Genomic DNA, 12,673 nt, shown 5'->3' on the forward strand with positions numbered 1-12,673 from the left:
CCCCTCCTCCCCCCTCCCCTCCCCCTCCTCCCCCCTCCCCTCCCCCTCCTCCCCCCTCCCCTCCCCCTCCTCCCCCCTCCCCTCCCCCTCCTCCCCCCTCCCCTCCTCCCCTCCCCCTCCTCCCCCCTCCCCTCCTCCGCTCACCTCCCTCCCCTTTTCACTGTCTCCCCTCCTCACCCCCTCCCCCACATCCTCTGGGGCCCAAATCGCCCCACCTCACCCTCCCACCCATTCCCCTCCTTAGGAGGGAGCCTTCTACAGGGTGGGTGGCTGCTAGGGTGGGGGGGCATCCCCCGTGGGGTGCTCTGCCCAACCCAAGGGGCAGCATGGCAGTGGGGTGTGCCTGTCCTAGGGAGGGTCCTCCGTGGTGGGTGACACGGGGGTGGGGGTGCCATGTTTGTGTACGGTGGGTGGGTTTCTGGGAGAGATGTGTGTATCACATCCTGGTGAGTGGGGGACAGTGTGGGTTTCCTTTTGCCTCCCCACCCCCACCACGTGCCTGTTGGAGCCCCCATTGCTGGCTCTGAGCCCAGAGGGCAGGGGGGGATCTGCGGCGAGTGGCCGTGGCTCCCAGGCTTCCCAGAACGTGCTCACACGCAGCCCACACACGCCTGCCTACACAGGTGAACCCTCTCAAAGCCCCAGTGAGTTCGCAGCTGAAAGCCCTTGCAGCGGAGAGCTCTGTCCAGGCCCCCCACCCCTTCACACAGGACAGGACGTGGGCTCTGGAATCCTCACGCCACACTGGCCTTGAGCTGGCTCTGAGCCTAGTCTCCCCATCTGTGAAATGGGGGTGATGAGCAAGTGCCAGGGCCACATCTCCTATCGGGTCAGTCACTTGTTTAATGCTCGCGCCCGGCCCCAGCACCTGAAGGTGGGACTCCAGCCTCTTCGGGAACCTTGCAGTCAGGAGCAGTGTGCGATGCACAGGCTGTGGTGCAGGCAACTGCTCCCTTTTCTGCCCCAGGCGCAGTGGCTCCAGAGCTGTGTCCCCTTCACCACCTTGTGGTTCAGCTCAAGAAAGGGGGAATGTTTTGAGAATATCTTTCCTGAGCTGCTGCTTCAGTTTGTCACAGCCCCAGGTGCCCAACGATGGATGCCCGCCCTACTGCTTGGAGGGAGGGGCCTGGCTCCTGCTCTCCAAGGTGTGAGGGTCACACACTGGGGGCGGTGTCTCCCCCTCTTTCTACCCTCAGCAAGGCTTGTGTGCACGCATGCTTAAGTCGCTCAGAAGGGTCCGACTCTGCGACCCCATGGACTGTAGCCTGCCAGGCTTCTCTGTCCATGGAATTCTCCAGGCCAGAATACTGGAGTGGGTAGCCTTTCCCTTCTCCAGGGGATCTTCCCGACCCAAGGATCGAACCCGGGTATCCCACATTGCAGGCAGATTCTTTACCGTCTGAGCCACCAGGGAAGCCCCCAGCAAAGCTTGCTGCTGCTAAGTCGCTTCAGTCGTGTCTGACTCTGTGCAACCCCATAGACGGCAGCCACCGGGCTCCGCCATCCCTGGGATTCTCCAGGCAAGAATACTGGAGTGGGTTGCCATTTCCTTCTCCAGCAAAGCTTACTAGGTCCTAAAAACACCAGGAGGAGCTATCTGGTTTCAACTGCGGCTGGAGGGACTGGGCTGCCCCTTCCCTCCCCACCCCTCTTTCAGAGCTCCCTGCGGGCTGCTCCTACCCACTGACCACCCCAAAAAAACTAACCCCACCGTGCCCTGGCTGGTTCCGTCGCCAGGCCTCGAGGTTCGCTTGCAGACGCCTCTGTTCAGATTTAACCCACCCTCCCTGGAGAACACCAGGCTCTCGAGGGGTCCTGGTGGGGGTGTAAGGTGAGTGGCTGCCTCCCACGGATGGGAGTGGAGAGCGTGTGGCCACCTGTGGGTGCGGCATGTGGGCCGAGGGTTCTGGACGCACACCTGCGCGCGTGCGCTCAACCGCATGGCCAGCGGCGCCCGAGGAAGAGGGGAGGCTGCCTCTTCGAGGGGGGCTGGGGGGCCGCTGCCTGAAATGCCCCCCTCGAGGAGGCAGCCTCCCCTCTTCGGGAAAAGCGGCCCGGCTTCCCCGGGTCCACTGGGCTGGGGGTGTTGGAAGCCTGCCCCTCCTGGCCGACGCTGACTTAATCTCTCTTCTCTGCAGATTTTCCGCCGTGCGGACAAAAACGGTGAGTCTTCCCGCACCCCCAAGGCTATCCCCGAGTGAGGACCTGGCTCTTTCTGGTTGGGGGTGCAGGACACTGCCCTGCGCCTGTTTCCCCATCCTACGAGGGGACCCCCGTGGTTCCTACTGAGCAGGGGAGCTGTGCGGCTTCAGCGGGCAGGTGTGGGTGGTGCGGTGAGTTATGCGCTGTCAGCGCTTCATGCGCTTCCACCACCTGCAGCTGAGCTGGGCCAGAGCCGCCCTGGGGGGCGCTCAGGAAGCCCCCAGCCTCACCTCGGCCCCGGCATTCTTCCTCCTCAGGCGTCCGTGCTGTCGCCCCTGTTCTGTCAGCTCCCTGGTGGCCCAGAGAGGTTCTGTGTCTTACCCGGGGTCACCCAGCTGCAGGAAGGCAGTCCAGGCTCTGCTGTGGCCTCTGGAGCTCCCTCCACCACTACCCGCCCCCCCTCCCCCCCCCGCAAAAAGACTTCCCACACAGAGTGAGAATGGTGTTGGGTCCATGAATTCAGCACACCTGCTGCAGATTGCTCCACCCCGGCCTTTCTGGAAGGCAGGGGCCCCCCGAGGCTCAGGGTGGCCACCGGGAGCAATCGTCTACATACTGGAATCGTCGTTCTCGGGTCGAAGCAGCTCTCCGTGGTCTTGAACCAGGACACAGTCCCGCTTCAGGCCTCGGTTTTGCCATCTCTAAAGTGGGGTGATAACACTTAACCTGTCTACATTCCAGGGTTGTTGGGAAATGAAGGGAGAAGACATGGCTGGTGAGCTTTGTAAGAGAGGAGGCGGCAGAGTTCAGTGTTAATTCCTTGAGAAAATACTGATTTGATTGAGTCTCCAGGCCCCTGCCAAGGGAGGAGTGGGCACAGCTGACCCGGCACCTGCCCCCAGGTCCCAGGCCCTCAGCCCCCTCCCTGCTGACCCCGGGAGTCACTGTCTAGCTGACCCCGCCTGGTGCTGAGGGGAGAACACAAGATTTGGGCTGGCCACCAGTGCCCAGGGGTTCTCCATCTCTCGCACCGCCCCCAATACTCAGGTGTGACGGGGGCCCCTCCCAGGCCTCTGGAAGGCAGCAGCAGCATCAGGAGCAGTTCCATACGGAGCATCGAGGAAGGGGAGGGACACGGTGGGGGGACTTCAGCAGCAGCTGAGACATCATCGTGACGGTGCAGCCTGAGTGGCGTTAGAGACTAGAGAAGTGGGTCCAGGGGTTTGATCCCCTTGCAGGCCTCTCGGAACCTTCTAGCATGTGGCCGGCCAGGGGCCACGTGGTTGTTTTCATGTGCTGGCCATGCCCCTCAGCCTGTGGTGAGGTGTCACATTGAGGGATTTGGGCTTGTCCCTGTCGTGGCCTGGCACACAGTAGGCCCTCGGTGCCTGGCTGCTGCCTCACAGGTGGTGACCGGGTGTGACTCCTGGCAGTGCGGTGTGTGCCTGCCCAGGGGCAGCCGTCTGGGTGTGGCTGCACGTGTGTCTCTCCATTTGCGCTTCAGAACCTATGTGTGTGGGTCTCTGTGACCATTGCTGTTCGTGCCGGGTGTGTGTGGAGTTGTGTGTGTGGGGGGGGTTGTGTGTGTGTGTCTTTCTGGATGCTCAGCTCTGCGGGAACCTTTGGAGTGTGTGGGTGGCAGGCGCCCTCGTCTCCCTTCAGGCAAGATGGGTTTCGTCCTCATTGCTCGCCCCCCGCCCCCTGATGCCATCAGAGACTGTTTCCACCCTCCAAGCTCAGCTTCAGGGACCCTCGACTTTGCTCCTGTGGCCCCCACAGAGGCCCTGAGCCCCCTCCTCTCCCTGGGACCTTCGTCTTCCCGGCCACCACCGGTGGCCGTTGGGGGGGTTCACGTGGGATGTGGTGCCAGTCCCCGGGGGCACCCCCCTTTTGCCACAGGGACTGCCTGGGCTCAGCTCCCTCCCAGCTCTGACCTCAGGCCAGTCCCCAGACTCTCAGGGCCTCAGCGTCTCCATCCGTGGGTGGGGGTGGTCATGCTGGCACCCATCTTGGGGTGGGGCTGTCGGGGATGGAGTAGAGCTTGGGTCTTGGCATGCTGTAAGGGGTCTATGAGCCCTCATGCCGGCTGATGAATGTCAAGCCCTTGAAAACGGGCTGTGATTTGTCAACAAGTGTTGGGTTCCCACCCTGGACTTCACGGGGCATCAACATCTGGTGGAGACTGCTGGAGCATCCGTTACACACCAGGACATTAATAGACGTCCTCATTGGACGTTCCCTCGGGTCCTATAGGCAGAAGGAATGTCATCCCCGTTTTTTACATGTGACATAATCAAGGCTGGGGAGGAGATGCAGAAGATCACAGAGTCTGGGCTAGGGGGCTGGGCAGGAAGTTCTGATTGAATCCAGCCCAGTTTGCAGACACCGTGTGGGCAGGGGAATGGGGGAAGGGGCGAGTGTGGGTGTAGACAGAGGTGCATACGGCAGGTATGCAGACACACTCCTAGCACAGGTAGATTCCGCGCTGTCCCTGGCATCCACAGCAGCAAGATGCCTGCAGGGATGGCAGGATGGTCCCAAATGAGGGCCTGGGCCATGGGTTGCAGTGGAATCAGTCTCTGGAATCACAGGAGCAGGGGCTCAGCTCAGGCTGGCCTGTCCTGGCAGCTCCCAGGTCAGAGGTGTCTCCATGGGGGTGAGGGTGGAGACCGGGTGTGGCCCCCAAGGGGAGGCAGAAAGAGGAGGGCCTGCCTGGCAGCCTAGGGTCTGGGGCCCAGAAGGGTGGTGTGGCGGCCGGCAGATGAGTGAGTGCCAGTGCGTCTCCCTCCAGGGGCCGGGGCGCTGGCAGACTCCTGGCATTTGAAAGGTCACTGGGACAGAGGCTGAGCTCATGCTCATTAGTGTGGACACCTTCAGACAGCCCGTTCGGGGGTCCTGGAGGTGCAGACCCGCTGGCTCCTCTAATTGCACAGAGGCCCCAGGCAGATGCTGCCCCCCTCATTAGCTGATCTGGGTTCATTAGGGCTGTGCTGGGACGTTCAAGGTAAATGTCAGCCCAGGAGGCTGGCGGGCCCCTCTCTGCCCGTTCTGAGTGCAGACTGGTTGGAGGTGCTGGTGGTGCCCTACCCGTGGCAGACATGAGTAGTCGTTCAGAGCACACTTCCACTGAGTCCAGGCTTGGCCACAGCTTCTCCGTGTGACCCTGTGGCTGGGGGTCCCGACAGAAGACCCTGCCGCGGGTTGGGTTGGGAGTGTGGACTCAGGAGCCTGGTGGCCTGGGTTTGAGCTCCCACTGAGGGACCTGGGTCCCATAACTGGTCTGGCCTGCCTGCTCTGTAAATGGAGGGGGGGGGCAGTGAGGGCGGGGTGCGGAGGATGGGGTCTGCCAGGGGTGTATGAGGACCAGATGCATGAACACACAGAGCCCGTGTGTCTGCCCTCGTTTTGCCCCTGGCTGCTGGATCATCATCAGTCTTGCTAAAGGAAACTTGGAAAGCATCCTCTTTCACAGGAGACAGAGCCATAGCTTAGCGTTTATGTATTTCACAGTTGTTACCCTGCACTTCTCTGGTTGGTTTTTGGGTCTTCATGTGTTATTGGAGAGGGAGAGGGTGTTTGTTTTGTCTTCAGGGGGACTCTGGATTTTGAGTGTTAGAAATTCATTCTCCCATTTGTGACATTAAAACCCGAGCCAGGATGTTGGAGGCATGTGGCATGTTGCCCCAGCCCCTCCATATGCAAGCCTGCACGCACTCTCTCATATCCCCCGTCTCAGCATGGGCGGAGGGGAGCCGCGGCAAGATGTGATGAGCTCAGTGTCTCCTGTTGCCCTACTTTGAGCCCCTGCAGAGCTGCTGGCAGCAGAGTAGAAGCTCTGGAGCCTTTAAAATGTACAGTGGGGACGTCCTTGGTGGCCCAGTGGTTACGATTCAGTTCTCCCACTGCAGGTGGCACAGGTTTGATCCTTGGTCAGGGAACTAAGACGTTGCATACTGATTGGCACAGCCAAAAATAATAAACTAAGATATAGAACGCAGAGGTAAAATGCATTTAAAAAAAGTGTGAGTGACTTCCGCCCTGGGCCTGAGCAGGTCTGCCATGTCTGGTTGGGCGTGTTGTGCACTTTGCAAGGGCACACTGGGCTGCATCTCCACCACCCTGCCCACCAGGAAGGGCATTTCTTCCTAATCCATAAAAAGTGCCACGTGGGCTCTCACGGGCTTTGAGTGCGGACTAGTTGGAAGTAATGAAGGGGGTCTACGGAGAGGGGCTGGGGCCGGAAGGGTCTTGGGCTCGCCCTTCTCCCTGACCTCCACTGCTGCCCACAGACATGGTTCCTTTAGGGAGGAGCAGGACCGGTCTAAGGTCATTGAGGAGGGGGTCATGGCTTCAGGGGTGGGATTGGGAGATGAGTGTGTTGAGCTGGAGAGCCCAGGTGGGAGGAGCTGGAGTTCTGCTGGGAGCCCCTCTCTCAGGGGTCCGGCTGCCCCCAGCCCATGAAAGCTTCCCCAGCAGATGCTGCTACCGAGGGTGACGCAGTGGAGGCTGCTGAAGGTGTGAGATGGGGAGGGACGTGTTGGGATAGGTGTGTCTGCTGTGGGGGCCCCTCGTCCAGAGCCCCGCCCGGGCCTGCCACCACCTCCCCTTGGGCTCTGGCATCTTCAGGGCTGCATCCACGGCCTGGTGAGGACTCCGTGCCACTGCTGGCAGTGGGTCACATTGCACCCTGCGAAGGCAGAGGAGAGAGGTCGTTGCCTCCCCAGGCGGGACCTGGGTGCTGGGGTCGAGATGATTTAAGTGTGCAGAGGTTCTCTGGGCTTTTGGAAGCAAGTGAGAGTGCTCCTCAGACCACCCAGGTTTAAACCTGCCTCTTACAGATATGGGATCCCTAACCTCTGGGATCTAATGATGATGTTTGATAAAATGATAAAAATAAAGGGCAATGTGCTTGAACCATCCTGAAACCACCCCCTCCCCCTGGTCTGTGGAAAAATTGTCTTCCATGGAACCAACCCCTGGTGCTAAAAAGGCTGGGGACCGCTGGAGGCAACAGGTACAGGGTTACCTACCTCCGGGTGGGCAGGTGACTCAGAGCAACGGTTGCCTGACAGGTGCTCTCTGCCTGCCTGTTGGGTGCGGGGCTTGAGGAGCCCCAGTATTTGCTGGCGAGGCGAGTCCCTGTACATGGGTGTTGCTCTGTTGGGTGAAGAGTTAGCTGGGTGAGCAGTTGGTCTCTGTGAAATGGTGGCTACTGTGGGTTCATGCCATGGGCAGGGGTGCCCCGTGCGGGAGTGTGGCTGCTGGCTGGGGAGTTGGCAGGGGCGGGCAGGGATTGCCTGGCTGTGGCTCCTCTGTTGATTTGGGGATGTCCCGTTGCTTCGACACCAGCTGCCCTCCCTTTCTCTCCCTCACAGACGACGGGAAGTTGTCCTTGGAGGAGTTCCAGCTCTTCTTTGCAGATGGCGTCCTCAACGAGAGGGAACTGGAGGATCTCTTCCACACCATCGACTCTGACAACACCAAGTGAGCTCAGTCCCGGCGGCTGGAACTGGGAGGTGGCATCCCCCAGTCTCCAGTGTCCACTCCCCTGCACCGCTAATCCTGAGTCCCATCTCTTTGGCCCCTACTGGCCGGGGTGGTCTGGGGAGTGGACAGATTGAGATTGTGTTGGCAAGTGTTTGTCTTTTCTGAACGCAATGTGGCAAAGCAGGAAAAGAGCCTAGGTTTGCAGAATATATGTGCGTGCATGCTGAGTTGCTTCAGTTGTGTGACCCCACGGACTGCAGCCCACCAGCCCCCTCTGTCCATGGAATTCTACAGGCAGGAATACTGGAGTGGGTTGCCTTGCCCTCCTCCAGGGGATTTCCTGACCCAGGGATCAAATTCACGTCTCTTACATCTCCTGCACTGGCAGGCAGGTTCTTTACCACTGTCCCACCTGGGAAGCAGAATATACACGGGATGACAAAGCTCAACTCAGTTCTGACCCCAGCACCTCATGCCTGTTCTCAGTCCCAACACGAGCTTTGCTCTTCCTAACTGGGGCCCACCTTAAACCAGACTGGTTCTTACTCAGACCTTAACCTTTCTTCTCACTCTCTACATTTTCTCCAACCCAGCCAGAACCCTAACCTGCAGTTCAATCAACCCCAAACTCCTCCAAACCCAACCAATCCTTATATCCAGCACAAAATGCTCACTCTACTCACAGGGACCAACCCTTCCCACCCTGAACTCCAGCCCGCCCTTTCCGAGTGGTCCCCAGGCAGGCTGAGGCCCCGGCCCCTTCTCCACCCCATTCAGGTGATGAGGACCCGAGTTCCTGGGGCTGCTGAGGGGCAGGTTTGATAGGCTGAGGTCCCCTGGGCCAGGCTAGAGGTGGTGTGGAGGAGGAGCTGTCCCCAGGCCTGTTTTCAGGGGGCCCAGCTTGAAGGGGGCCTGGGGCCACGGTCGGGCAGCTGGCTCAGGAAAGGCCACTTGAAAGGGACTGCTTTCTGCTGCAGACCCCAGGGGAGGGCTTTGTGTCTGGAGCCAGATGGAGGTTCTGAGCGGGTCCTGCAGCACCCCCGGGAGCTTGAAAGAGCTTTGCAGGTGCCCACAGATTATTCGGCCTCATTCGGGCAGCTGGAGCGGGGTGGAGGAGGCACTGGTGTGAGTGCGGGCGGGGCGGACTTCCCATCAGCAAGAAGTCCGAGCTCTAAAGACCTTTGGGTGTTTTGTCTCCAACACTCCCTAGAGTGTGAGCTGTACACGGTCCCTCCTGGGGATGCTAGACAGGTTTGCTACCCGACACCGTCCGCGCGGCTCAGGAAGGTTGGCGCAGTGCTACTTTGAGCACCGTGAAGCAGGCCTCCTCTCTGCAGGCTCTTTGAGAACTTGTCCCACGTGGGCCTCCACAACAGAATTTGCAGAGCCCCTGAGCTGGGAGCCTCTCCCCAGAGCCATCGCGATGAGGCTGGCTTGCTTTTGAGGCCAGCCCCTCCTCTCCCGGTGAGGGAGCCGGCGGGAAGGGAGGTTGTCGGAACGGAACGTGCACAGAGCTGGGTCCCCGGGCGCCCGCCCCCAGCTCCTGTTCACAGCGTCTGGGTTCTGAGGCTGCTGCCTCACCTGCCCGGCGTGGGTGGCCCGTGCTCAGCCTCCGAGGAGAGACCGAGAGCCTTCTGGCTGTAGGAACAGGAACACGGGACCCCAGGGCTCGAGTGAGAACAAGGTGGGGCACACCCTCTGACAGAGCAGGGCCTGGGGCTGAGGTCACCAGACAGCTCTGGTGACAGCTGTCAAAGCCCCTGGTTCAGCCCCCTCTGCTCCGGATGCAGTGGCCAGTCTCGGGGGGTAGAACGGGGTGGGTGGTGTGGTGACAAGGTCAGACAGACGCACAGACGCAGATCCTCTGGAGGGGGTGGTGGCCTTCACTGGCTGCTCCCTCATCTGTGAAGTGGGGGTCACCTAGGCTACAAGGTGGGGGGGTATTGACCACCGCTGGGGGCTGTGCTCACCCCAGAGGGGGAAGGGTGGGGGGTGGGAGGAAGGCGGGGACAGGCCTGTCTCTGAGCCCCCCCTCTCTCTCTGCATGCAGCCATGTGGACACCAAGGAGCTTTGTGGTAGGTGCCACTGTGCGGGGACCCAGACTTGGGTGCGTAGTGATTCTCTTGGGGGAGGACCCAGGGGAGGGGTGCGATGCTCCTACGATCTTTGACCTCTGCTTCCCACCCCCCACCAGACTACTTTGTGGACCACATGGGGGACTATGAGGACGTCCTGGCTTCCCTGGAAACCTTGAACCACTCCGTGCTGAAGGCCATGGGCTACACCAAGAAGGTCAGTGGGTGTGGGTGGGCCTGGGTCAAGGGCCTGAGCGCCGGTTTGGGTCTGAGAGCATCCTGGCCCAGGGGTGCCTGGGTCTGTGATGACAGGTGTTGGGTAAAGCCAGCTCCGAAGCAGATGCTGGGGCATCTCGAGGGCGCGCGGTGAACTGGAGTGAGGGGAGGGGCTTGGGGAAGGGTTTGTCCAGCAGCGTCTGGTTTGGAGCGCAAGGCCATTTCCTGGAATCAGGCTCAGTCCTGGGACTCAGTCCTAGAGAGGGAGTGGACACCAGGTCCAAGGACAGGTGTCAGCCGTGCCAGTCTCACGGCCTCTGCAGCAGGATTACAGATGGGGAGGGAAGAGGGTAGACGTGAGCCCCTGATCTTGACCAGGTGCCCCAGCATGTCTGGGGCGAGTGCGCCGTGTTTAAGTCGGGAGACGGGAGCTGGGCGGTGGAACCACCAGGAGTGTTGGCCAAGTGCAGGACTCCCCACATGTCCTGGAGAGAGAGAGCCCCAGCGTGGCTTCAGGCATAGGCTGGTTACTTTGTTGGCATCCGTGCTCTGGCAGAGGGCAGAAGGTGGGAGATGGGGCAGGTCATGGGCCGGGCGGTGGCGTGGCTCAGCTGGCCACAGGCAGCCCACCTCCTGGCTCCACGTCCCACCTGAGAGTCTGCACCCGCGCCGGCTGGTGCTTCTGGGGGTGGGGGCACAGGCGGGGTGTGTTCCTTCTCTCCGTCCACACACGAGAGGCGCCATCAATATCCTGAGGATCGACGACAGCAGGATTTAGCGTTCACTGTAATTCCCCCAGCAACCCTGTGGGCCGTGACTGTTGCCGCCACCAGCCTTCTTTTTTTTTGACTGCACCGGGCCTTCATTGTTGTGCACGGGCTTTCTCTACTTGTGCCGAGTGCGAGCTACTCTGCTGCGGTGCTCAGACTTCCTTTGTTGCAGGGCATAGGCTCTAAGGGCACACAAGCTCAGTTGTGGTAGTGCACAGGCTTAGTTGCTCTGTGGCATATCGGGTGTTAGTTCCTGGACCAGGAGTTGAACCCGTGTCCCCTGCACTGGCAGGCAGACTCTCAGCCGCTGGACCGCCAGGAAAGTCCACTCCCCTGCTTTCACAGCTATGGAAATAGAGGGCTCAGGAAGGTGAACCCAGCAGAGTGGTAGCCAGAGCTTCCTGCTAAAGTGGGAGGGGAAACTGAGTCAGGGACCCAGCCCGAGGTATGGAGCACATCCTGGGGCCAAGCCATCCGGGGCGTGGAGGGGCCATACCATGCTGGACAGGTGTCACACTGGAGGGCGAGCAGCCCCTCTGAGTGGTGGGAACTCAGGAAGGAGCAGCCCCACCTGCTGGTTGAGGCCAGGGGGCTTAGCTGGTAAAGTCAGCCAGACCAGGCCGAAGGACCCCGGCCAGTCACTTCTCTTTCTGAACCTCAGTTTCTTCAGCCGTGAAACGGGAGCATTCGCCTTCCAGAGTCCTCGCAAGCCTGAATAAAGTGAAAGGTCTCTAAGCTGCCGAGCACAGCTCCAGCACAGAGCAGACGTGACCAGCAGTGTTGTCAGGCCCCTGCTGTGTGCTTTTTCCACATGCTCCTTGGTTCCCGCCCTGCCCCGTGTCAGGGAGTCCCCCGCTCCCCACATACCCACCCACAGCTGGGCCCGACCCCAAGCTGCCACAGCTCACATTTCCACATCTGTCCTCCCGTCGTGCTGTTTGGAGTCTTGGTGTGTTAGTGTTTTTTAACATTGCGTGAGACCACTTCCCTTTCATTGCTCATCCTTGTACACTGTTGACATTCTGAAAATGTCAAGACGGACAGTGGCTTTAGCAGGCAACGAGGAAAGCCCCCACCTCCAGAGCCCTTGCACAGTGTGGCAGCCCCAGCTTTGTTCCTCAAGCTGGGTGAGGTGTGCCAGCTGCCCACGTGGGACTCCTCGCAATTGAAGTCACCACCTTGAGCCTCAGTTTTCAAATCTGTGAATGGGGCCACTGCCCAGCAATGTTGTCTTGGCATTATTAACGTGTACTTGTCTCTTGGTCTTTGGGCTTAACAATTCAGAGATGTGACACAATTCTCCATCAGGGAGAGGATTTTAATGCCTACCAGGATAACTTAGAGCAGTTTGGGGGGATTTTTGCTCTTGGAAATTTTGCAGCCTTTGGTGTGTTCTTAGTGGTGGTGGTGATGGGAGATTGTCACAGTGGTAACAGGCATTTCTTTGTTTTTTAATTGAAATATACATGATTTACAATGTTGTGTTAATTCCTGCTGTACAGCAAAGTGATTCAGTTGTACATATATACACGTTCTTTTTCACAATATTCTTTTCTGGTTTATCATAGGATGTTGGATATGGCTCTCTGTGCTCTACAGCCAGACCTTGCTGTTTATCCGTTTTATATATGACAGCGTATATCTGCTAACCCCAACCTCCCACTCCACCCCTCCGCCAGCCCTCTCCCCCTTGGCAGCCACCTGTCTGTTCTCTGTGTCCGTAATTTTGTTTACTTCATAGACAAATGCATGTGTGTCATATTTTAGGTTCTGCATATAAATGATATCATATGGTATTTGTCTTCTCTGTCTGGTTTACTTCACTTAGTATGATAATCTAGTTGCATCCATGTTGCTGCAAATGGCATTATTTCACTCCTTGTTTATGGCTGAGTCATCTTCCATTGTCTATATTTTTTAAGATTTACTTTTTATTTATGGCTGCTCTGGGTCTTCCTTGCTGTGTGGGCTTTTCTCTAGTT

The 12,673-nt window shown here is 59.2% G+C and overlaps 1 protein-coding gene across 1 annotated transcript in view; it reads left to right on the top strand.

Annotated features, from left to right (window-relative positions):
• NECAB2 (N-terminal EF-hand calcium binding protein 2) overlaps positions 1-12,673 on the top strand; it is a 42,558-nt gene that overhangs the window by 972 nt on the left and 28,913 nt on the right. Inside the window, exons 2-5 of the mRNA XM_070770379.1 lie at positions 2,139-2,163; positions 7,518-7,626; positions 9,680-9,705; positions 9,825-9,922. Coding sequence (XP_070626480.1) covers positions 2,139-2,163; positions 7,518-7,626; positions 9,680-9,705; positions 9,825-9,922 — 258 coding nt within the window. The remainder of the gene's footprint in view (positions 1-2,138; positions 2,164-7,517; positions 7,627-9,679; positions 9,706-9,824; positions 9,923-12,673) is intronic.

The sequence above is a fragment of the Bos indicus genome, chromosome 18 (assembly GCF_029378745.1).
Source record: "Bos indicus isolate NIAB-ARS_2022 breed Sahiwal x Tharparkar chromosome 18, NIAB-ARS_B.indTharparkar_mat_pri_1.0, whole genome shotgun sequence".
Taxonomy (NCBI): Eukaryota; Metazoa; Chordata; class Mammalia; order Artiodactyla; family Bovidae; genus Bos; species Bos indicus.